This window comes from Trichomonas vaginalis, chromosome IV (genome assembly GCF_026262505.1).
Source record: "Trichomonas vaginalis G3 chromosome IV, whole genome shotgun sequence".
NCBI lineage: Eukaryota > Parabasalia > Trichomonadida > Trichomonadidae > Trichomonas > Trichomonas vaginalis.
The window spans coordinates 15,332,427-15,356,203 of NC_067206.1; the positions used below are offsets into that span (position 1 = coordinate 15,332,427).

General features: G+C 32.1%; 8 protein-coding genes and 2 pseudogenes across 10 annotated transcripts, besides 22 other annotated features; 3 read left to right on the forward strand and 7 right to left on the reverse strand.

Annotated features, from left to right (window-relative positions):
• Positions 1-13,704: part of a mobile genetic element that runs on past the window's edge.
• TVAGG3_0098100 (protein of unknown function, DUF4108 family) lies at positions 400-635 on the forward strand (the record flags this gene model as incomplete). The annotated part of the gene is made up of 1 exon (XM_051222705.1): positions 400-635. A coding segment is annotated over one exon (236 nt), but the record flags the coding sequence as incomplete, so codon positions are not given.
• Positions 685-1,113, reverse strand: TVAGG3_0098110 (uncharacterized protein; the record flags this gene model as incomplete). The annotated part of the gene is made up of 1 exon (XM_051222706.1): positions 685-1,113. The coding sequence occupies one exon, from the start codon at positions 1,111-1,113 to the stop codon at positions 685-687; it is 429 nt and encodes a 142-aa protein (XP_051107692.1).
• On the forward strand, positions 1,575-2,021 carry TVAGG3_0098120 (protein of unknown function, DUF4106 family; the record flags this gene model as incomplete). Its single annotated transcript, XM_051222707.1, has 1 exon — positions 1,575-2,021. One exon carries the CDS (start codon positions 1,575-1,577, stop codon positions 2,019-2,021), a length of 447 nt encoding a protein of 148 aa, XP_051107693.1.
• Positions 2,037-2,255, reverse strand: TVAGG3_0098130 (uncharacterized protein; the record flags this gene model as incomplete). The annotated part of the gene is made up of 1 exon (XM_051222708.1): positions 2,037-2,255. The coding sequence occupies one exon, from the start codon at positions 2,253-2,255 to the stop codon at positions 2,037-2,039; it is 219 nt and encodes a 72-aa protein (XP_051107694.1).
• Positions 3,510-4,448, reverse strand: TVAGG3_0098140 (organellar and viral DNA polymerase type B; the record flags this gene model as incomplete). Its single annotated transcript, XM_051222709.1, has 1 exon — positions 3,510-4,448. One exon carries the CDS (start codon positions 4,446-4,448, stop codon positions 3,510-3,512), a length of 939 nt encoding a protein of 312 aa, XP_051107695.1.
• Positions 6,044-6,081: a mobile genetic element.
• Positions 6,044-6,081: a terminal%2Cinverted (terminal inverted repeat of Banshee-A3 transposon ID:TVAGG3_0098150).
• Positions 6,638-6,673: a mobile genetic element.
• Positions 6,638-6,673: a terminal%2Cinverted (terminal inverted repeat of Banshee-A3 transposon ID:TVAGG3_0098160).
• TVAGG3_0098170 (uncharacterized protein) lies at positions 6,713-7,027 on the reverse strand (the record flags this gene model as incomplete). The annotated part of the gene is made up of 1 exon (XM_051222710.1): positions 6,713-7,027. The coding sequence occupies one exon, from the start codon at positions 7,025-7,027 to the stop codon at positions 6,713-6,715; it is 315 nt and encodes a 104-aa protein (XP_051107696.1).
• On the reverse strand, positions 9,144-9,378 carry TVAGG3_0098180 (annotated as a pseudogene). The gene has a single exon. A coding segment is annotated over exon 1 (235 nt).
• Positions 10,682-11,373: a mobile genetic element.
• Positions 13,705-14,423: 719 nt separating the features above from the next.
• On the forward strand, positions 14,424-15,011 carry TVAGG3_0098200 (uncharacterized protein; the record flags this gene model as incomplete). The annotated part of the gene is made up of 1 exon (XM_051222711.1): positions 14,424-15,011. One exon carries the CDS (start codon positions 14,424-14,426, stop codon positions 15,009-15,011), a length of 588 nt encoding a protein of 195 aa, XP_051107697.1.
• A 4-nt stretch (positions 15,012-15,015) lies between these two features.
• TVAGG3_0098210 (serine threonine-protein phosphatase family) lies at positions 15,016-15,261 on the reverse strand (the record flags this gene model as incomplete). Its single annotated transcript, XM_001300010.1, has 1 exon — positions 15,016-15,261. One exon carries the CDS (start codon positions 15,259-15,261, stop codon positions 15,016-15,018), a length of 246 nt encoding a protein of 81 aa, XP_001300011.1.
• A 689-nt stretch (positions 15,262-15,950) lies between these two features.
• On the reverse strand, positions 15,951-16,401 carry TVAGG3_0098220 (annotated as a pseudogene). The gene has a single exon. A coding segment is annotated over exon 1 (451 nt).
• Positions 16,402-17,758: 1,357 nt separating this feature from the next.
• Positions 17,759-17,939: a mobile genetic element.
• Positions 17,940-18,548: 609 nt separating this feature from the next.
• Positions 18,549-18,585: a mobile genetic element.
• Positions 18,549-18,585: a terminal%2Cinverted (terminal inverted repeat of Banshee-A3 transposon ID:TVAGG3_0098240).
• A 1,198-nt stretch (positions 18,586-19,783) lies between these two features.
• Positions 19,784-19,828: a mobile genetic element.
• Positions 19,784-19,828: a terminal%2Cinverted (terminal inverted repeat of LTR141 transposon ID:TVAGG3_0098250).
• A 96-nt stretch (positions 19,829-19,924) lies between these two features.
• Positions 19,925-20,523: a mobile genetic element.
• A 420-nt stretch (positions 20,524-20,943) lies between these two features.
• Positions 20,944-20,981: a mobile genetic element.
• Positions 20,944-20,981: a terminal%2Cinverted (terminal inverted repeat of Banshee-A3 transposon ID:TVAGG3_0098270).
• Positions 20,982-21,077: 96 nt separating this feature from the next.
• Positions 21,078-21,122: a mobile genetic element.
• Positions 21,078-21,122: a terminal%2Cinverted (terminal inverted repeat of LTR141 transposon ID:TVAGG3_0098280).
• A 17-nt stretch (positions 21,123-21,139) lies between these two features.
• Positions 21,140-22,068: a mobile genetic element.
• A 1-nt stretch (position 22,069) lies between these two features.
• Positions 22,070-22,114: a mobile genetic element.
• Positions 22,070-22,114: a terminal%2Cinverted (terminal inverted repeat of LTR141 transposon ID:TVAGG3_0098300).
• A 421-nt stretch (positions 22,115-22,535) lies between these two features.
• Positions 22,536-22,945: a mobile genetic element.
• Positions 22,946-23,287: 342 nt separating this feature from the next.
• Positions 23,288-23,325: a terminal%2Cinverted (terminal inverted repeat of MuDR-5_TvMULE4 transposon ID:TVAGG3_0098320).
• Positions 23,288-23,777: part of a mobile genetic element that runs on past the window's edge.

Consider the following 23,777-nt stretch of genomic DNA (forward strand, 5'->3'; position numbering starts at 1 on the left):
TTGAACTGTTCATAGATGAAACTGACTTTGTGTCATTAGATGAAAGGTCATTGTACGATTCGTATAAACAATATTGTCAAGAATATGGTTATATGACAGCGTCTAAACGAACATTCTTGGCAAATGTCAAAAGTCTTTTAGACGTACAGAATGGTGATATACAAAGAAAATTTTATGAGATAATTTAAAAAAAAATATTTTTTATCCGATAGAAAAGATGGCAAAATTCATCTCAGTAAACAAGTACATGTCAGGACTTAAAGAAGAACTAGACCCATTCACATATTTGAATGTTTACTTCTACCATTTTGAAAAGTCTTCATTCAGCAAAGTTGGAACATCGAACCAGTAAGTTTGCTATTGTGACTAAAAATGGTGCGAAATTTTGAAGACTTAGACATAGAAGGTTTGTTAACAGTCAAAGAAAGTTTTGACAGAAGGTTCTCAAACCTTAAAGAAGGCAAAGCATACAAACTTGTTATACCTTATGAACCAAAGAAGACAGACGACTATGAATATTATGAGTCTAAAGTTGTAGAAGTTCAAGGTAAATTGGGTAAAAAGATTTTAGAGTCTAAGCCAGTGTTTACTCCTAAAGAGGAAGAGAACATTGACATTGACCAGAAATGTTCTAAAAATAAAATTTTATTTTACATGTCAAATTTCTTTTTCTCTGGAACTGGTTCAGGTTCTTTCTTCTCTTCTTCTACTTTCTTTTCTTTCTTCTTCTTTCTTTTCTTTCTTCTTCTTCTCTGGTGGAGTTATGTCAAATTTCTCAGAACCATATCTATGTAAAAGTTCTTTGTCCTTTAATAGCTCATCTATTCTGTTTTCTATTTCATCTTCAAGAACAGCGCATGTGTCTTCTTTGCATTCTAAGAAGTTTTGTTGGACTTCATCTCTCCAATCGGCGTCATCTCTGTCAACAAGTCTGTCATTGACAAATTTTAAGACTGCTCTGCTTAATGTTTTATGGTTCTTGTCATATTCCCAGAAACAGAACTTTAGAACAAATTCACCTTTCTTGTTTACACTATGTAAGATTTTATGGTCGACAGATGTTTTGCTGTCAAAAAGTTTGTCTCGAATATAGATAGCGAAATCGCTAGACATTTTCTAAAAGATAAAAATTTTAATTTTTCTAAAAATATGTTAGAAAAAAAGTTTGCTGACATTGACAAGAAATTTGAGAATGTTTTAAATAAGAACAAGAGAAAGTTAGAAAATGCTCAGATAAAGCCTATACATGACAAGTTCTTATTTGCTCAGAATGGTATAACAGGTCTAATTGCACCACCTGGGTCTGGTAAGACTTTCACTTATCTTAAAATGGCTGCACAACAACAAGAACTAGATGAGAAGAACCCATTCTATGAGTTAGTTGTTATTTGTAGTACTTCTGGTCAATTTGACCAAACCGTCAATTCGTTCAAAGATATTATAAGAAGTCTAAGTTAGTATGTATAAAGGATACTGAGTTGTTAGATTGGATAAAGAAGTACCAAAGAAGAGTTTTGAAGTATAATGCTATAAATGAGTATATAAATTCTAAGTTTAAAGACCCAAATGAGGAAATGCAGAGAATATTAGAGAAGAAACACTTCAGAAACAAACAGAAAGAGATAGAATACATTTCGAAGAAATTGCAATCTTACGATTGGAAGACATACCCTCATAGATGTCTTCTTATCTTAGATGACTTTGCTTCTCATCCTTTGTTAAAGAACAGAGAACAAGACATGTGTCGAATTCTTAAGAAGCTCAGACACTTTAACATCTCAGTCGTAATATGTGTACAGACAGCAAAGAGTTTAAGTAAGGATGTTAAAAGAATACTTACTGACATAATACTTTTCCCCAGATTGTCCGAAGACGATTTCATGGAACTTATGAAAGAGTCCATGGCAGGTAAGTTTGACAGATATGAACTCTGGGAGAAGTATAAAGTCATACAAGACCCTCATACTTCTTTCAGAATTCATATCTACGCAAACAAAGTTCAAATTGTAAAAAGTCAATAAAAATAAAGAGTTCATTTACTCTGCTTGTTTGAACTTGTCAACATACTCTGTTATTTTTTCTTTCAGTAGCGGTAAGTCTTCTTTGAATGTAAGTATTGTACAACCTTTCATATCATAGTGTGTTTGAGGTAACGTATCTTGAACTATTTGTTTCACATCTTCATAGAGTTTTGGCGACCCAGATAAAAGTCGGTCTCGCTGTTCTTCTCTCGGTTTTCCGAGGGAAGCAAGCATATGAGGAAATTCATGAAATTTGGTCATTTTTCAGCAAAAATATATTTTAGGGTAGATGGTTAGATCTAACCTGTTTTCTAACCTCTTTTCTAACCTCATGAATTTTCATGATTTCATCGTACATGTTTTGTCAAACATGAACGTATATGTTTTGTCAAGACTTCTTCGTACATGTTTTGTCAAGACTTCTTCGTAATGAGCGTAAATCAGACAAAAATAATGTTTAGGGTAGAAGGTTAGATCTCACCTGTTTTCTAACCTGTTTTCTCACCTCATGAATTTTCATGATTTCATCGTACATGTTTTGTCAAGACTTCTTCGTAAATGTTTTGTCAAACATGAACGTATATGTTTTGTCAAGACTTCTTCGTAAATGTTTTGTCAAACATGAACGTATATGTTTTGTCAAGACTTCTTCGTACATGTTTTGTCAAACATGAACGTATATGTTTTGTCAAGACTTCTTCGTAAATGTTTTGTCAAGACTTCTTCGTAATGAGCGTAAATCAGACAAAAATAATGTTTAGGGTAGAAGGTTAGATCTCACCTGTTTTCTAACCTGTTTTCTCACCTCATGAATTTTCATGATTTCTTCGTATATGTTTTGTCAAGACTTCTTCGTACATGTTTTGTCAAGACTTCTTCGTAATGAGCGTAAATCAGACAAAAATAATGTTTAGGGTAGAAGGTTAGATCTCACCTGTTTTCTAACCTCTTTTCTAACCTCATGAATTTTCATGATTTCATCGTACATGTTTTGTCAAACATGAACGTACATGTTTTGTCAAGACTTCTTCGTAAATGTTTTGTCAAGACTTCTTCGTAATGAGCGTAAATCAGACAAAAATAATGTTTAGGGTAGAAGGTTAGATCTCACCTGTTTTCTAACCTCATGAATTTTCATGATTTCTTCGTATATGTTTTGTCAAAACTTCTTCGTAAATGTTTTGTCAAGACTTCTTCGTAAATGTTTTGTCAAGACTTCTTCGTAATGAGCGTAAATCAGACAAAAATAATGTTTAGGGTAGAAGGTTAGATCTAACCTGTTTTCTAACCTCTTTTCTACCCCAGTTATTTTATAAGCGTTTTACATGGTAAACGTTATTTTTTAAATTTTGTGAAAACTCAACGGTTTGACACATGCCCTAAAAATTATTTTACTCAGAATTTTGTTGCTGAATTCAGCAAAAATAATGTTTAGGGTAGAAGGTTAGATCTAACCTGTTTTCTAACCTCTTTTCTACCCCAGTTATTTTATAAGCGTTTTACATGGTAAACGTTATGAATTCGTGAGACTCTAAACAGTTTCGTAGCTTCTATTTCTTCTGTCAGTATGTCAAAAGTTTTAACGATACCGAAAGTTTCTTTATACTTCTTCTTGACGTCAGATAGAAGGAAATCTTCTGCTGTTGGATAGTTTTTGTTCAGAAATTCTAACATGTCCATTTTATTTTCTGCTGGCTTTTCTGCTTCTTTCTTTAAGTCTGCATAGTCGTTTCTCATTCTTTCTATCTCTTTGACTGAGTAGTTATATTTCCTCATTGCTGCTTTACATTTAGAACATTGTGGGTTCATTTTTGCGTTATATTCTGAAACCTTACCTGCTAAAACAACTAAGGCGTCAATGGTTTTCTTTAACTCAAAAGCTGCTGGTCTTATTTGTTCGTTCCATACTTTGCCTCTTCTATCTTTATCTCTTATTTCCCAAACACATTCAGCAACTAACGAAACAAAGTTGTCGTAGGTCTTAAATTCTTCAGATTTATATATGTCAGAAACATTCTTATATACCATATCGCAATCTTTGTCCATAACCTTATGGTTGCAATGATATCCTAGGAATTCATAATTTACCTTTCGTATGAACTTCTTTATTTCTACTGAGTCAGTTGGTTTCACTTCAATTTCGTCGAATTCAGGAATAGTGAGTTTTTGTTGTTGGATTTCAGGTAGTTTAGGCAAATGGTCAATAATGTCCTGCATTTCATAAAGATATTCTTCATTTTCTTCATCTTTCGCACTACAGTCTAAATTACTTGTTAAAAGTTCTTGCTTTATCTTCTGGATTTTTGTTTCGAAAGTATATGAAGAAGGAATGAAGTTTTTCATCTCTACCAACATAGATGTTGGATTCATGACTAACGAGTTTGGTGCTGTTGTTTGAATTGTTGTTGTGCCGATTGTTGAAATCATATCTTTACATACAAAATAAAAAAAATAAATAAAATAAAACTAACTTTATTTTTTATTTCGGGAAAATTCATGAAAATTCAAGAGGGTAGAAATGAGGGTAGAAAAGAGGTTAGATCTAACCTTCTACCCTAAACATTCTCGTCAAATGAAAAAAAATGAAAAAAATGACACTTTTTCATTAGATAACTGTTATTTTTTGACGAAGTGAAGAGTAACACTTCGTCAAAAAAATCCCTGAAATCATATCTTACATACAAAAAAATGAAGAATAAATAAATAAAATAGAACTAACTTTATTTTTTTATTTCGGGAAAATTCATGAAAATTCAAGAGGGTAGAAATGAGGGTAGAAAACAGGTGAGATCTAACCTTCTACCCTAAACATTATTTTTGGTCATTTACGCTCATTACGATGAAATCATGACAAAACATTTACGAAGAAGTCATGACAAAACATTTACGATGAAGTCTTGACAAAACATTTACGAAGAAGTTTTGACAAAACATAAACGAAGAAGTTTTGACAAAACATGTACGATGAAATCATGAAAATTCATGAGGTGAGAAAAGAGGTGAGAAAACGGGTTAGATCTAACCTTCTACCCTAAATTATATTTTTTGGTCATTTACGCTCATTACGATGAAGAAGTTTTGACAAAACATTTACGATGAAATCATGAAAATTCATGAGGTGAGAAAAGAGGTGAGAAAACAGGTTAGATCTAACCTTCTACCCTAAACATTCTCGTCAAATACAAAAAAATGAAAAAAATGACACTTTTTCATTAGATAACTGTTATTTTTTGACGAAGTGTTACTCTTCACTTCGTCAAAAAAATCCCTGAAATCATATCTTTACATACAAAAAAATGAAAAAAATGACACTTTTTCATTAGATAACTGTTATTTTTTGACGAAGTGTTACTCTTCACTTCGTCAAAAAAATCCCTGAAATCATATCTTTACATACAAAAAAATGAAAAAAATGACACTTTTTCATTAGATAACTGTTATTTTTTGACGAAGTGAAGAGTAACACTTCGTCAAAAAAATCCCTGAAATCATATCTTTACATACAAAAAAATACAAAATAAAACTAATTTTATTTTTTCTATCTTAAGGAAATTCATGAAAATTCAAGAGGTTAGAAATGAGGTTAGAAAACAGGTGAGATCTAACCTTCTACCCTAAACATTATTTTTGGTGTAAATTTCCTAAACTGACTGACTGACTGACTGACTGACGGCACAAAGTGGCATAACGAAAACATTAATATATAAAATTCATGAAAATTCAAGAGGTTAGAAAACAGGTTAGATCTCACCACTTCACCTAAAATATATTTTTACTGAATTTAGCAACAAAATGAACGAGGTCAGGATGTATGTTGCTGAATTCATTCATAACACCCTTTGTAAGCTCATAAAATGCTTGTTTTGAGGTCGAGCCACATTTGGCTCCACCGTATTCTTTCAACCAAAACTCAAGAATTTCCTGCATGAATTTTGTATAAAAAGCAACCGCCGGAATTCAGACTGTTGCTATATTCTTCACAAAACATTTACGAAGAAGTCATGACAAATTCATGAGGGTAGTGTTGTAAACAGAAATTCATCAAAAGTGACACCTCAGAAAAGCTAAAATATTGAATTTTTGGAACTTTTGATAGAGCACGTTTTAAAATATTAATTAAAGTAAATGTATATTTTGTAAAGATTCTTTTTAATAAAAAAATAAAATTTTGAAGAAGAACACAAAATCTTCTGAAAAATAATATCACATAAACTCATATTATTTTCTAATATATAACTATTTTATATAAAAATCAAATTCAATGATCTTAAAAGCGAAGGATAAACCTCAAAATTTACGAATATAATGAGTGGGAATATAATGCTTATCTATCATAAAACCATATGAAATATTCCACTCATTATATTCGTAAATTGTGAGGTTTATCCTTCGCTTTTAAGATCATTGAATTTGATTTTTATATAAAATAGTTATATATTAGAAAATAATATGAGTTTATGTGATATTCTTTTTCAGAAGATTTCATTCTATATGCCTATGAAAAGTACTCTCAAAACTAACTTTTTCCTAATTATAATTAAATCTAGAATATTGTATTATGCTTAGTATTATTTCATTTTTCTCATTCAATTTAGAATTTACAAATGTCAAAAAAATGAGAGCTGTCACTTTTGATGAATTTCTGTTTATTACAGGTAGAAATGAGGTTAGATCTAACCTCTTCACCTAAATTATATTTTTTGGTCCGGGAACAACTTTCTCTCAATTGGAGCTGTGGCATACTCTTTGCGTAAGCGGTTCAGACCTTCTTCGAACTCTTGGTCTCTCTTGGATTTGGATTGAGATTGGAATTGCTGGAACAACCAAGGGTTGGGGCAGTAAGGCATAGGCTGAGGAGGGTAGTTCGGGAAGCCTTGTGGTGGGTAGTAACCTTGAGGTGGAAATTGGTAGTAATTCGGAGGTACTTGCTGGAACTGAGGTGCAGGGGCTGGTGCTTTAGGTTCCTCTGGTTTGGGAAGGCGTTCAGGAAGAGGGACGTCGGACATTCGTTTGTGTCCTGTCGGAAGGAAGAACTTTTCCAGTTGTCGGGAAAATTTTTTCCTGTTGTCGGGAAAATTTTTTTCTGTCGGAAGGAAAAACTTTTTCTGTTGGAAGGAAAAACTTTTTCTGAAGTTCGACCAAAAAGTTCTCAATTTTGGAAAATTTGAATGGTTTACGGACGGACAACTGGAAAATTTTTTCCTGTTGTCGGGAAAATTTTTTCCTGTCGGATGGAAGGACTCGGAATGCCAGAAGGATTTGACGAGGCAGTTTACCTAATTTAAATTAACGAAAACATTAATATATAAAATTCATGAAAATTCATGAGGGTAGAAATGAGGGTAGAAATGAGGTTAGATCTAACCATCTACCCTAAACATTATTTTTTGGTCCGGGAACAACTTTCTCTCAATTGGAGCTGTAGCATACTCTTTGCGTAAGCGGTTCAGACCTTCTTCGAACTCTTGGTCTCTCTTGGATTTGGATTGAGATTGGAATTGCTGGAACAACCAAGGGTTGGTGGGACGTGGGACATTCGTTTGTGGCTTAACCGTCGGACCACCAACGATAAAAATCTCTGCTACTAGCAGTACTTTTACTGACAGTAGCAGTACTTTTACTGACAGTAGCAATGGTCGAGGTCGAACCTACCGACGAGGCAGTTTACCTAATTGAAATTAACGACTGCGTAAAAGACTACTTGCGCAAGGTCATGAAGCCCAAGGTCAAGTTCACTATTTCTGGAGGGCTGCCTTGAATCTCGAGATTTCGACTGGAATTCCAATTGACGTACCAGAAGGCACTCCTTTCGACAACATAAAGCAAGCAAAAGAAGCCATTATAAGTTCTTTGCCAAGCGTCCTTGGATACAACTTCCAAACGAGAGAGTCCAATTCCACGAATTATACAAATTCTCAGAGCACTGTTCCACTTCTCGGTCAACCATTCTACATAACTACAGAAGGCGACATCCAACCAGTTCAGTAAACATCTTTTTAACTTCACTTTTTTATGTTTTTTGTGAAAGTGTCAAAAATAAATTGTTTTCATGAGTTTTCTAGATGTTAGAAAAGTGGTTAGAAAACGTGTTAGATCTAACATGCTAACATAAACATTATTTTTCAATACTTTTTCAGCACTTTTTCCGTAGTTTATATGAAAGACAATTCGAGATAAAAGTCATAGTACAATGGAATAATATGTTGCACACCATTTGTTGTGAACCAAACTTGAAGTCAGAGAAACTGTTACTAGTGGTTCGTAGAATTTAGAAGCAAAGTCATAAAAGTCCTTACCAATACATAGAAAACTATTGTTGCTTGAACTGAAACTTGCATGACACATAACATTTTGAGGTCAAACACGTTTCTATAAACTGTCAAATCTGCTGGTGGAAGTATAAATTTAAATGGACCATCTGGTGGTAATGGTTCGTTCTGGTTTAGTAACCGAAGAAATTGTGCCCAAGAACGTTTGTCTACTTTCCAAAATAAAAACTCTGTATCTCTTGGAGGGTTAATTTCAATCTTTTGAAATGAAACGGTGGAGTTCATCTTGTCATATTCTAGTTTCAGATAGTATGTTCCATTTAGTAAAGAGTCGTATTTTTCTTGAAATTCCCAATAATATTTCTTCATTTGAGTTTGAAAGTCATTTAGAGTTTTCTCAAGACTTTCGTCTGAACGAACTGTAAAGATTCTCATTTCGTCAAATTTGTCTATTAGACCATCAGAACCTTTATACTGCCCATGAAAATATACTGCGAACATAAATGCGTTAGTTTCTATTTGAAAACAAAACTCTTCTAAATGCTATTGCCTTTGCATCTGAAGGACTTTGAAGCCAACGAATTGGATAGTCAAACCTGTATGCTCGGGATGAAATTTCTTCATCTGAAATAGTCCTACCAGCATTTGTAAAGATATAGTCTAACGGTTTTGTATCTGCTATTTTGTTCTTTGTTTTTCAACCTGAAGCATTTAATATATGTAAAAATATATTGTTTAAAATGGTATGCCATTTCATATTTCTCATCTAACAAACAAGTTTCCCAACGGTCTTCTCCAAAAACTCAGCGTACATTTCAAATAAATAAAATGTCACTTTTTTAAAAATAAATTTTTACTTCATGCAATGTTCACTAACATCGAAAGGCATGTCCATAAGACGTTCTTCTTCTAACCTCTCTAGTCTGTTTGGATAATTGGCACGTGCTGTTTCCAAATCCATTTCGTAGCGAAGACCAGACAATTGTCATAGACTTTTATGGGTCTTCCCTTCCTATATTTAAAATTCTTCGAAACTCTCCAACCATATCTTTGTAACTCTGCTTTTATTCTAGCAGACTTTCTATCATTCTATATGGGGGCATTTTTATAAAAATAAAAAAATATTTTTTTTTCTTTACTTTACATAACCACCTGCTGCCATAAGTCTTTGACGCCAACCCATACCAGCTAATGAAGGTTGACTTGGTTTAGTTTGGAAACTAAACTTTGGTTTTGGTTTATCTTCAGTTTTTTGGTTTCTTTCTTCTATCGGTTTTTCGTCACTTTTCGGTTCCTCTGACTTTACTTCACTTGCAGGAACAGTTGTGTCGTCAACATCTTCATAAATATCATATGCCATTTGTTTTTGTTTTCCTTTCAACTTTTTGTGTTTGTTGTAAGTTTAGAATATTTCGACTCTAAGTCAATGAGATGTTCTATAATGAACTTGGTCAGTGAAGTAAACTTTTCCATCTGTTGTCTCGAAAGCTCCTTCAGACTTCAATATTTTATTTGTGAGAGTCTGTTTCTTTTTGAGATACTAGCCGTTCCATTTTTATGAAAAGTGACTTTGTAGTTAGGGTTTGTATTTCCAGACCTGGCACTTTCTATTATTGAATTTTTCTCTTCATCTGTAAGTTCTTTGACGGGTTTTGACAATGGTTCTGAACTTTTTGTTTGTGGTGTCAAATCTACCGTTTCAACTTCTTCGGTCATTTCATCTCAGTAAAAAATTTTAGTTTGGTTTGTTTTCAACTGGTTGTTTAGGTTTTTTAAGTCGGTCTAAAACTTCCTGAGGTATAGGAAGAACTTGACAAACACGTGGTGTAACTGCTGGAAGCCGACAAATCCATCTTGAACCATTTGTCTCAATGCTGTATTGTTCATTTCATCTCAATAAAAAACTTTACATTCCCCACGTTTGAGGCGGTTGAGGTTGGTTATTGTTTACCCATTGTTGTGCATGGTTATATCCTCTGTTAAAGAATCTTTCACCTTGGTCCATATAGTGTCCTGCTTGGTTATAGTAGTCATTTGCTTTGTTATAATAGTTTCCTGCTTGTCTTCCTACATTGTCCATCCATCCTTGTGTTGTGCATGAAAATTCGGTTCACTTCACTTTTGACAAAAGTGACAAGTTTACATGACAAAAATAGTTTACATGGCAAAAATATATAAGGTATTTTTTTAAAAGTAGTTATCTTTATATATAAAAATAAAACTTTTGATATATTTGAGTAAATGATTTATTAATTTATTTATTTATTTTTTTTAAATCAAATCATATAAATATATATATATATAATAGTGAAATAGAACAAGAGATAATTATTGATGATTAAATTGTAGACGAGGATAAAAGTTTGATAAATTAATAAAATTAGTGTGGAATCAGACAAATTTCGGGTTGTTTGGGAAGGAATTGTTGGCTATGATGTACTGATTCATGATCAGTACATCATAGCCAACAATTCCTTATACAAAGTTCAAAAACTTGGGTGCAATCAGAACTGATTGCACCCAAGTTTTTGAACTTTCTCGAGGGAATGAAAGGGTAAGAGGTATACATTATGAATATATACCTCTTACCCTTCCATTCCCTCTCTGACAGCGGGAAACTTTGTCTGAATGTTAAACTATTCAGACAAAGTTTCCCACTGTTTGCGAAGGAATTGTTGGCTATGATGTACTGATTCATGATCAGTACATCATAGCCAACAATTCCTTATATAAAGTTCAAAAACTTGGTGCAATCAGTTCTGATTGCACCCAAGTTTTTGAACTTTCTCGAGGGAATGAAAGGGTAAGAGGTATACATTATGAATATATATACCTCTTACCCTTCCATTCCCTCTCTGACAGCGGGAAACTTTGTCTGAATGTTAAACTATTCAGACAAAGTTTCCCACTGTTTGCGAAGGAATTGTTGGCTATGATGTACTGATTCATGATCAGTACATCATAGCCAACAATTCCTTATATAAAGTTCAAAAACTTGGGTGCAATCAGAACTGATTGCACCCAAGTTTTTGAACTTTCTCGAGGGAATGAAAGGGTAAGAGGTATACATTATGAATATATATGCCGTAATATAAATCTGATTTTCATTTGGCAGATCCACTTCTTGTCTTTCCATTTTTTTGAATCAATTTATACAAATAAACTTATAAAACACAAAATTATTATTTTATAATATAATTCTTAGATAATACATCCGATATGTAAAGTGTCAAAAATGAATTGAACCGAATTTTCATGCATTACAGTCCATCCATCCTTGAACTTTTCCTCTTGTTTCAGGATTTGGAATAAGATTTGTTGCATCTCGTGCTACATCCCAACCTTTCTGTACAGTTTGTATAATAGGTTGTGCTTTCTCTTTCAGTATACCTAATGTACTCAAAATCTTCCTTCCAATTCCAAATGCACCTCTGGCTATTGTTCCCACTGCGGGTAAAAATCTAGATGCGACTCCTGCTAATGCGCCAAATAAACCCATTTCTTATGGGTTAAAAAATGACGAATCCAAACAAGGACCCCTATGTTTCTAAAGCGACAAAGAAAGCACTCATGGTAAAAATCTTTAGTTCAACACCAACTGCTTGGTTTATGGATATCTTGGAAAACATTCCGAGAGTTAGAACAGATGGACCACCATACTGGTTAATATTTGTTGTCAAAACACAAGATACTGTGAAGCCATACCATTATGGTCCAAAATATTTTAGATGTGAAAACTGCTTTGACAATATTCGTTGACAATACCATCCAACAAAACTGACATCTGACTGTGAAAGTTCTTTCAAATCAGATGATGTAAAAAACTATCTGCGTTCAAAAAATGTAAACCAATATTTCATTGTCGACCAAAACCATTCTGCTCTTGGTGTCATTGACGGTTGTATAAAAATGTTAAGAGACTTAAACCAACCACAAGGTGGTGAAGCAAATGAAATGTCATATGACGACAAGTATAGACACTTCTCCATGGCAAAGATGAGACAAGTTTTAAATATTTACAATAACCGTAAACAAAAAGGTTTGGGAAACCACTCCCCCGAAGAAATGAAAAACAACCCTGACTTAGAGAAAGACTATATATTTAATAATTTAGTCAAAAGAGACAAACAAGAAAGAATCCGGGCTTCAAACTTCAGAAAGGTGACAAAGTAAAAATAGAAATACCTAAACGCGACCCATATGAAAATACTATTGACTATGACAACAATGGGAACCCGATAGGTACTCACATTCGTGTTCGTAAAAATAGAAGAGAAAGTATACAAGAGAATATTATGAAGTTTTAGGCAAACATGGCAAAATGTACACACTGCAAGCAGAAGATAAAACTACTATTGCCAGACCCCGTTTCAAACTTGTCAAAGTTCAAGGTGGTATACTTTCAAAGACCGTTCCTAACAAATATAAGACAACTCCTGACGAATATGCTAAAGAAGTTGAAAATGACGACTAAGCATTTCTATACCATGCGTAAACTGTCATGTAAGGTGGCATGTATTCTTTACTTTGTCCCGTTGTTTGGTATATCCTGTAACGCGATGTGTATGGTTTCCATCTCCCTGAGTGTTACCCCAGAAACAATTTATAGCAAACTGAACATTGTCTTTAACATCATATCCTTTACCTTTTGTCATTGCTGACCAATCCCAAAATTTATGCTTATGCCAACCTGCTTGAGATGTACTTAAATCTATGTAGTGACTGTGTGCAGGTAAATTTTCACCTGAAATCGTTTTACTTCCCCCTGTTTCCTTTGAAGAGTTTGCACAATACAAAAACCTGTCGACTATTTGAGTCCAAGTTCCAAAACCCAGAACTGTTTCTGGATTTGTTGAGTTCATTGACGTATAAATAGAGCCTATAGGATATAATGTTTGAAGTATTTCTGTCTTTAATGTTTGAAGCTCTGTTTTGTCTGCTTTCTTGTCTAACATTGCGGGTAGTTCATATGCTTCAAAGTTTCTGGCATGATCTTCGATATTCCTGCAACTGTTATCTAAATTGTTAAGAGTATCTTTTACGCTTGTACTCGGATTCTCTAAAGGTGCACTTGAACCAAGGTCAAAGTTCAATATTATGTCGTCTGCTGTAAAAGTTGTAAAACTTGTATGTGTATGAGTCTTATTTGCTTTCTTCTCTAACTCATCGTTAACATAAGTTTTATCTGCTTTAAGGTCTAAACATCCTGAAACCCATCCTGTATCAGCTTTAGTTTTTAAAATCTTCGATGTCCATTCATGATACCATTCAGCCCTTTCTTTAATTTCATTATCTTTTTCATCCACATATTCCTTATCCGCCTTCTTCACTAACACACTAGCCATAAGTCCCTTATCTACCTTATTTTCAAGGCTAACGTTTAAGTCTGTTATTTCAGATATAGAATGTATATGAGTCTTTTTAGAATATTCGTTTTCAGCTCTTGTCACTTCACTTGACATTTTATTGTCAACATATGTTTTGTCTGCTAGTTCAGGATGAGTATGTTCTTTTGTTGCATAAGCATTGTTAGCTCTTTCTGCTTCTTTTGTTATTGCATCGTCTACATATTCTTTGTCAGCTTTGTTGTCAACATCTGCTTTCAAAAGAAGTTCATTTATAGGTTTCTCGTTTAAAGTTCCTTTTGTTGGATTTATACAGACAGTATGGTTCTTATTGTCTTGAAACAGAAACTCATCTGTCATTGGGTTTAATGTCAGTTTTAAGTTTCCTTCTTTCAATGACTCAGATATCTTAGAATAGTTTGAAAAGTTTGTTGTGTTCTTATTTAGAGCTTGCATAATGAGTTGTCGGTTGTTTGTATTTCTCTTATGGAAGCAATATCTTTCGACATTTTTATTATAGATAAAATATGCTTCCAATAGAAAAAGAAAATTCAAGAGTTGCTACAACTAAACCATTAGATGAACTTTTTACTAATGTCGGTCAAAAGTTTGAGACAGAGACCGTAAAGCATGAAGGCTATCGTTTTGACTACCCATTAAGATGGCTAAGAGACCCATCTGTCACAAAAGCTATTGGCTTTCGTAGAATGAAGTTCATTTCAGAAGCCATACATGGTTTCCCATTTACGGTCGGTTTTGAAGTTCGATACTATAACAAAGAAAAACGTATGTATGAGAAATTTGAACAGGGAAAACTTTTACAAGTTAGTTTGCTTGTAAACTTAGAAACAACTCTTCAAGCTTTTCAAGAAAAAATAAACGATATCTATATCGAATATGCAAACCAGTATAACATTGACGAAGGAGAATACCATCTCGATATTATTTATGACAGGAAAAATGCAACTGTTAAAATCAATAAAATAGAAGACCTTGGAGAAAACGTTTATATTTCTACAAAATATAACAACTTGGCATGGTATAGATTTATGAGGATGTTAAATCAGCCTGCAGCATATCCAGTACACCCAGACTTTTATGAAGTCGAAAACCCTAATGGAACATATGAAAATGTTTTCGACCCAGCTGCTATTATTGTTCATGCTTCATTTTCTGGCGCCCAGAACTCTTTCTTATGCTTGGCAAATGACTTTTACGAAAAACCTACAAAGTTATATGAACCGCCGAGTGGAAGTATTTCAGACTTTCAAGTATGGTTTACTACAGATGGAAGAAAAAGAATAATTCCATTATACCATGCGTTTTACTTAGAACTTAGTTTCATATACAACTACTATCGAACGATAAAAATATAATTTTTTAATATACCGGTTGTGGTGTTGGATTTGGTTGCCAACTTGACTGTGGTGCAGGTTCAGGCTGTTGTATAACAGGAGCTTGCTCTTCTGGTTCAGGGTCTTTAGGTATAATACCAACAAACTGACCTACTCTTTTACCAATATTTTTGACTCCGTTCCAAATTCCTCTTCCTACGGTTTTTATTCCATTCCATATACCTCTTCCAACATTTCGAAAGAAGTTTCCTATCTTACTGAAGAAACCCATTTTACTATATGTAAAATCTAATGTCCGCCTAGTCTCTTACGTTTCCTGTTGAGTTCCATAGCATTCTTTAACTGGAGCTCATACATTCTGTTTCTCCTCTGGTAGAAAACATATTCTGGGTCAACTCCTGTGTTCGCGTCATCTGCATAAAGTTGTTTATATCCCACTTCAGGGTTTGTATAAAACTCTTTCCATCTCATATTTGCATACCATGGTGGCAAACCTAACGCAGCGTCATTTGACATGGCAGTTTTGCATTTGTACATCTGTTGGCACTTGACCATAGTTTGCCATTGCAGTTTGTATTCTAACTTCATTTGGAATATTCTCTGGGTTTGGTTGTCCAGGTTGCTGTGCATTCGCTAAGTTCTGTGCGTCCATTTAATATTAGATAAAAATATCTCTTACGAGTACATATACTGAACATTTGCAGGCATTGGTTCATCTTCATATTCTCTGTACTTTTCTGCCACGTCAAATAAATAAATTACACAATGGAAAAAACCTAAAACTAACAATCCGATTTCAAACCACATTTACTTACTAATAAAATTTCTTTATTGTGACACTTTCTCCGGTTTATAGGACCTCTCTCATATTCTATCTTGTCATATATAAACTCATAGTCATGTATGTCCTCAGGTCAGGTAAGTGGGGCCTCCAGGCACTTCGTGCCCTCTAGCCCTGAAGATGAAACAGAAATGGTTTCACCGGGGACTAATACCAAGTTTCCTTCCCAGTAGTCTTGACCATTGCTAAAGAATATGCAAACCAATTCTTCGAATACAATTTCTTGTCCACTTTTGCGTTGGAAAATGACTCTTACACGGTCACCTGGAATGACTCCATCTTTTTCGTTGTCTTCATTCTGTAACGAAATAGTACGAACGAGGAAATGGTTGACAATTTCAACTTGGAATTCGCAAGGAGTTGTGCGAAAAACCCAGCCAACATTTTCGGCTCCGTACTCGTCAACTAGTTCATCCTCGTCATAGCTGTACGAGTACGGAGTGAAGTTTATGGCTGCACGGGCAAATTGAATTTAAATTGGGCTGCGTAAGGTAGGAAGCAACTGGTTGAAGAGTCGTTCTTGAAGTACTCTTACAAGAGTGGGACAATAGCGGACAAGTTCGTCTGCATATTGAATTGAATTCGAACAAATTTGTTCGAATTGGACTGTCGCCGAAACTAGTTGACGAGTACGGAGCCGAAAATGTTGGCTGGGTTTTTCGCACAACTCCTTGCGAATTCCAAGTTGAAATTGTCAACCATTTCCTCGTTCGTACTATTTCGTTACAGAATGAAGACAACGAAAAAGATGGAGTCATTCCAGGTGACCGTGTAAGAGTCATTTTCCAACGCAAAAGTGGACAAGAAATTGTATTCGAAGAATTGGTTTGCATATTCTTTAGCAATGGTCAAGACTACTGGGAAGGAAACTTGGTATTAGTCCCCGGTGAAACCATTTCTGTTTCATCTTCAGGGCTAGAGGGCACGAAGTGCCTGGAGGCCCCACTTACCTGACCTGAAGAATTCTTCCATCTGTTAAAGGGACATTTTGGAGAACGGTTTCGACGTTAATACCGCTTTGAATTTGTTGATTAGCTTGATTTAACCATTCTAAATCAATTAAATCGAAGATTCTACCACTCATTGGAAAATTATAAGTTTTGAAAAAACCGTAAATCATTATTGAATCTAAAAATATTTATGTACAAAAAGTCGGTATATATTCTATAATTATTTAAAATAATGAAAAAGTTGATTTGTGAATCATTGAAATAGTAATGCTGTTATATATATATATCTCATACCGAAATGGCTCACAAAAAAGGTGACATTTTTGGCGCCAATAATTTGATTTTTCTGATTCTTTCTATTTAGATATATTTATTTAATATTCATATTCCTTTATATTGCCTCATATTATTTCCCATTTTTAATCATATTATACAAATCTTTAATAATTTTTAATGTTTTGAGCTTCAAAATCTTGTTCTAACTATTTTCATTCATATATCCTAGAAAAAAATAAAAAGTTTTTTAGAAATAAAAATGTTTGTATGTAAAGTATTGAAAATATTCTAGAAGAGAAGACATTCTCCAGAAGAGATTGATATTGATTGGCTTTGTGAAGCCATCACAAAATCAAATAATGGAGTTAAGTTAACTGATATTTGCGCGAAAGCTAAAATAAATCATGAAGGCAGAGTTATATATAATCATACTATCTTAAAGTATTCCTAGAAATTTCCAAAATTAACCGAAATATAACTGTACAGAATTACTATTTTCGAGATAAAATTCATATGGAAATACTAATTCATAACGCTTTATGTTATATAAAATTTAATTTATAAAAATTTCAAAATAAATCAAATTTAACACAATGAATATAACTGCAATCGAGGTTTTTGACGATTGATTCTTACGAGAAGTTTTCCAAACTTTGAGTTAATGTCTTGACATTAACTCAAAGTTTGGAAGTCAATTAAGGGGAATTGTAGGCTATGAGGTACTGATTATATATCAGTGCCTCATAGCCTGCAATTCCCATTAGAAATCGGAGAAACTTTGTCCGCATAACTTATGATGCGGACAAAGTTTCTCCCATTTCTACTTAGAATGAAAGGGCAAGAGGTATATAGATACACTATATATCTCTTGCCCTTTCCTTCTTACCTAAAGACTTCCAATCTTATTTTTTTTCAATTTTTCCCCTAAATTTAAATCTTATATAATATAAATAAAATGCATAATATCAATCACAAAAATTATTGTTTATTTTTTTAATTAAAATTGCCGCGCAATTTAAGGTTTTCTGTCACTTTTTTGTGAGCCATTTCGGTACGAAACAATGCTGTTATATATATATATCAGATGATATAAGATGATTTTTTTAAATAAAAAATAAAATTTAATTTTTTAATTGTTAAAATAAGAATAGTAAGCTTGACAAGTAATTTAAGTTTTTGCTTTGTAAAGTTATTTGGTTGGCAAATGCATTGTGTCACTTTTTGTTTGAGTTCACTTTCCGTAATTTGTCTTATGATATCAGAAAACGAAATAGCCAAAGTTAACTGACATTGAAATCTTGAAATTTATAGTAAATCTATTCGCAATATTGTAATGTACCGAAATAATTCCCCAAAAGTGATAGAAAAGTGACATTAAATGATTTTTGGAGCCAAAATTTTAATACTTAAGATTCAAAAAATCAAATATGAATAAAAATTCATTTAGAGATTTATCATATAATATGAGAAAAATGTAATTTTTTTGTTCTGTAATAAACAGAAATTCATCAAAAGTGACAGCTCTCAATTTTTTGACATTTGTAAATTCTAAATTGAATGAGAAAAATGAAATAATACTAAGCATAATACAATATTCTAGATTTAATTATAATTAGGAAAAAGTTAGTTTTGAGAGTACTTTTCATAGGCATATAGAATGAAATCTTCTGAAAAATAATATCACATAAACTCATATTATTTTCTAATATATAACTATTTTATATAAAAATCAAATTCAATGATCTTAAAAGCGAAGGATAAACCTCAAAATTTACGAATATAATGAGTGGGAATATAATGCTTATCTATCATAAAACCATATGAAATATCAATTTTTGCTTTACGCCTAATTTTTGACGACAATTAGCAAAAAATGTTAAATGTTAACACTCAGTCCATTTGAATATGAAAAATAAAATTGACTTTGATTAAATGTTTTTATTTATCATGCAATTCTTCTTGCGACCAAAGATTTGAATAAAATTTCAAAAAATAAGATAGCTTAAAAAATAATGTACGGTAGTGTTTACTAATAGATGAATAGTATATAAATTCTATTAAAATGGATTTGATCCAAAAAAAATATATAAAATTTGATCATAAATAAAATCGTTTTAAATTACTTCTTCATTTAAATTATAACAATTATTTTTGATTTTATATTTTTTGGATCAAATCCATTTTAATAGAATTTATATGCTATTCATCTATTAGTAAACACTACCGTATATTATTTTTAAGCTATCTTATTTTTTGAAATTTTATTCAAATCTTTGGTCGCAAGAAGAATTGCATGATAAATAAAAACATTTAATCAAAGTCAATTTTATTTTTCATATTCAAATGGACTGAGTGTTAACATTTAACATTTTTTGCTAATTGTCGTCAAAAATTAGGCGTAAAGCAAAAATTGATATTTCATATGGTTTTATGATAGATAAGCATTATATTCCCACTCATTATATTCGTAAATTTTGAGGTTTATCCTTCGCTTTTAAGATCATTGAATTTGATTTTTATATAAAATAGTTATATATTAGAAAATAATATGAGTTTATGTGATATTATTTTTCAGAAGATTTTGTGTTCTGTAATGCATGAAAATTCGGTTCACTTCATTTTTGACACTTTACATATCGGATGTATTATCTAAGAATTATGTAATGCATGAAAATTCGGTTCAATTCATTTTTGACACTTTACATATCGGATGTATTATCTAAGAATTATATTATAAAATAATAATTTTGTGTTTTATAAGTTTATTTGTATAAATTGATTCAAAAAAATGGAAAGACAAGAAGTGGATCTGCCAAATGAAAATCAGATTTATAGTTTTAGAGAGTTACATACATGAAATATGAAAATTGAACTTTGTATAAGGAATTGTTGGCTATGATGTACTGATCATGAATCAGTACATCATAGCCAACAATTCCTTCGCAAACAGCGGGAAACTTTGTCTGAATAGTTTAACATTCAGACAAAGTTTCCCGCTGTCAGAGAGGGAATGGAAGGGTAAGAGGTATATATTCATAATGTATACCTCTTACCCTTTCATTCCCTCGAGAAAGTTCAAAAACTTGGGTGCAATCAGTTCTGATTGCACCCAAGTTTTTGAACTTTGTATACGGAATTGTTGGCTATGATGTACTGATCATGAATCAGTACATCATAGCCAACAATTCCTTCGCAAACAGCGGGAAACTTTGTCTGAATAGTTTAACATTCAGACAAAGTTTCCCGCTGTCAGGGAGGGAATTAGAGGGTAAGAGGTATATATTCATAATGTATACCTCTTACCCTTTCATTCCCTCGAGAAAGTTCAAAAACTTGGGTGCAATCAGTTCTGATTGCACCCAAGTTTTTGAACTTTGTATAAGGAATTGTTGGCTATGATGTACTGATCATGAATCAGTACATCATAGCCAACAATTCCTTCCCAAACAACCCGAAATTTGTCTGATTCCACACTAATTTTATTAATTTATCTAAACTTTTATCTCTTGTTCTAGATAAATTATCATCAATAATAATCTCTTGTTCTATTTCACTATTATATATATATATATTTATATGATTTGATTTAAAAAAAATAAATAAATAAATTAATAAATCATTTACTCAAATATATCAAAAGTTTTATTTTTATATATAAAGATAACTACTTTTAAAAAAAAATACCCTATATATTTTTGCCATGTAAACTTGTCACTTTTGTCAGAAGTGAAGTGAACCGAATTTTCATGCACAACAGAAGATTTTGTGTTCTACTTCAAAATTTTATTTTTTATTAAAAAGAATCTTTACAAAATATACATTTACTTTAATTAATATTTAAAAACGTGCTCTATCAAAAGTTCCAAAAATTCAATATTTTAGCTTTTCTGACGTGTCACTTTTGATGAATTTCTGTTTACAACAAATTGTTTAATATTTGAATGTAAAGAATTTGTAATGCATGAAAATTCGGTTCAATTCATTTTTGACACTTTACATATCGGATGTATTATCTAAGAATTATATTATAAAATAATAATTTTGTGTTTTATAAGTTTATTTGTATAAATTGATTCAAAAAAATGGAAAGACAAGAAGTGGATCTGCCAAATGAAAATCAGATTTATATTACGGCATATCTTGAATATTCTATTGGCAAAAAGACAGCAGACCAAGTTGCAAAAGATTTGCACATAGGTAGAAAAAAATTATTATTAAAATGGCAAGAACTTGGTTTAAATCCAAAAAAGCTCGGAAGACCAGAAACTCCTCTTAGAACAGATTTGTTACCAACCATTCACGAAATAAAAGCTAAGTACAATCTCGGTTATAAAAAAGTTTTAGAGAGTTACATACATGATGACACAGTTTCATTTCACGATATGCTTAAATTATACGAAAAAGAGAATCTTTTCAAATTTCGGCGAGATCCAGAAAAAATTGATGAACATCCAAATCAGTATGTTTCCCAATACGTAAATCAGCAATGGCATACTGATTTAAAAAGCTTCAAAGAAGAGACAAATGATACCAAGCATACTTATCATTTAATTGCCTTTATCGATGACAGATCTCGTTTTTGTATTTATTACGAAATTCTTCCCGATAAAACAATGAAATCAACTTCAAAAGCTTTACAAAATGCTATCGACTCTATCAAAATTATTCCATACGAACTTTTGACAGATAATGGATGCGAATTTACAGGAAAGGACTTCAAAAACGTTCTTCAAGTAAATGGCATTCAACACCATCGGACAGAACCTTACACACCACAGTTAAATGGTAAAATAGAACGTTTTTGGCAAACAATCTTTTCGGCTCGCCCAGATTTTATCGAAATAAGAGAATTTTTACCTCACGCAATAGAAGAATACAACACAGTATGGGTTCATACAGCTCTTAAAGATCTTTTCGGTGGAAAACCTACTCCAAAATCAATTTGGGACCAGGGTCCTAAATGGACAAAGGACTTAAACCCAAATCCTGAGTTCGAAATACAGCCTCGTAACTAAAAATAAAGTAAAAATACGAATAAACATTTTATTATAATTTAAATAATTTTTATTCATAAAGTAATACGATATATAGCTAAGCTATGTAAGGATATTCTGATGCTGAGAGTTTAAGAACTTTAAATTACGTATAGAAAAAAAATTCATTTAATATTTTGTAACATTTTTTAAATTGATAGATAGTTAGATTTTGTAGGGGAAGGTAAGATTCTTTGTGGTAATAATGGTCGTTGAAATTAAAATGAATGTAAGATTTGTGGAGAAATTGTATAAATTTGCATAGTGTTAGATTCAGAATAGGAGCATATGAGCCAGTGATTGTGTCTAATGTTTTTAAGGTGCTAATTGGAAGTAGAAAAGAAAAAATTTGTTGCAATAACATCATATTGCAAAAAAGTTTTTAAAATATGATGTATGAATAAGAGTATGATTGGTATAGATTTGGGTTGTATAAATGTGATTGAACAATTGTTAATGGAAAGTTCAAAAACTTGGGTGCAATCAGTTCTGATTGCACCCAAGTTTTTGAACTTTATATAAGGAATTGTTGGCTATGATGTACTGATCATGAATCACTACATCATAGCCAACAATTCCTTCGCAAACAGCGGGAAACTTTGTCTGAATAGTTTAACATTCAGACAAAGTTTCCCGCTGTCAGAGAGGAATGGAAGGGTAAGAGGTATATATTCATAATGTATACCTCTTACCCTTTCATTCCCTCGAGAAAGTTCAAAAACTTGGGTGCAATCAGTTCTGATTGCACCCAAGTTTTTGAACTTTGTATAAGGAATTGTTGGCTATGATGTACTGATCATGAATCAGTACATCATAGCCAACAATTCCTTCCCAAACAACCCGAAATTTGTCTGATTCCACACTAATTTTATTAATTTATCTAAACTTTTATCCTCGTCTACAATTTAATCATCAATAATTATCTCTTGTTCTATTTCACTATTATATATATATATTTATATGATTTGATTTAAAAAAAATAAATAAATTAATAAATCATTTACTCAAATATATCAAAAGTTTTATTTTTATATATAAAGATAACTACTTTTAAAAAAATACCCTATATATTTTGCCATGTAAACTATTTTTGTCATGTAAACTTGTCACTTTTTGTCAGAAGTGAAGTGAACCGAATTTTCATGCACAACAGAATGTAAAGAATTGAATAGTAATAATTTTAGTTTTAATACATAGGAGAAAGGGACAGACTAGTCCATTGTCACTTTTTAATTTAGCAAATGAACGCTTATGGAGTGGAGTTTTTGGGTAAATCTGATTTGCTTATAAATGAAATAAAATCAAAAGAAACCATATTGGCATTATATTATGCAAAAATAAATGATCTTACTTAGTACTTTTAAAGTTAATTTCAGAAAAAATTTGACACAATGGTATCCGGCACATACAAGTGGTGTACAACCAAAATATAAGTTGGTTTGAACATATATTGCTATATCTCATGATCTTACTTAGTACTTTTAAAGTTAATTTCAGAAAAAATTTGACACAATGGTATCCGGCACATACAAGTGGTGTACAACCAAAATTTCATATCCCTAGTTTTACATTTATGTTTAGTTTTATTTCACCTAATTTTCAAAGATCATAATTGAATTAGATGGCCAAGCTATTCAAAACACGACCAAGCTTATCAAAATAAGACCAATATAATCAAAATTCTTTA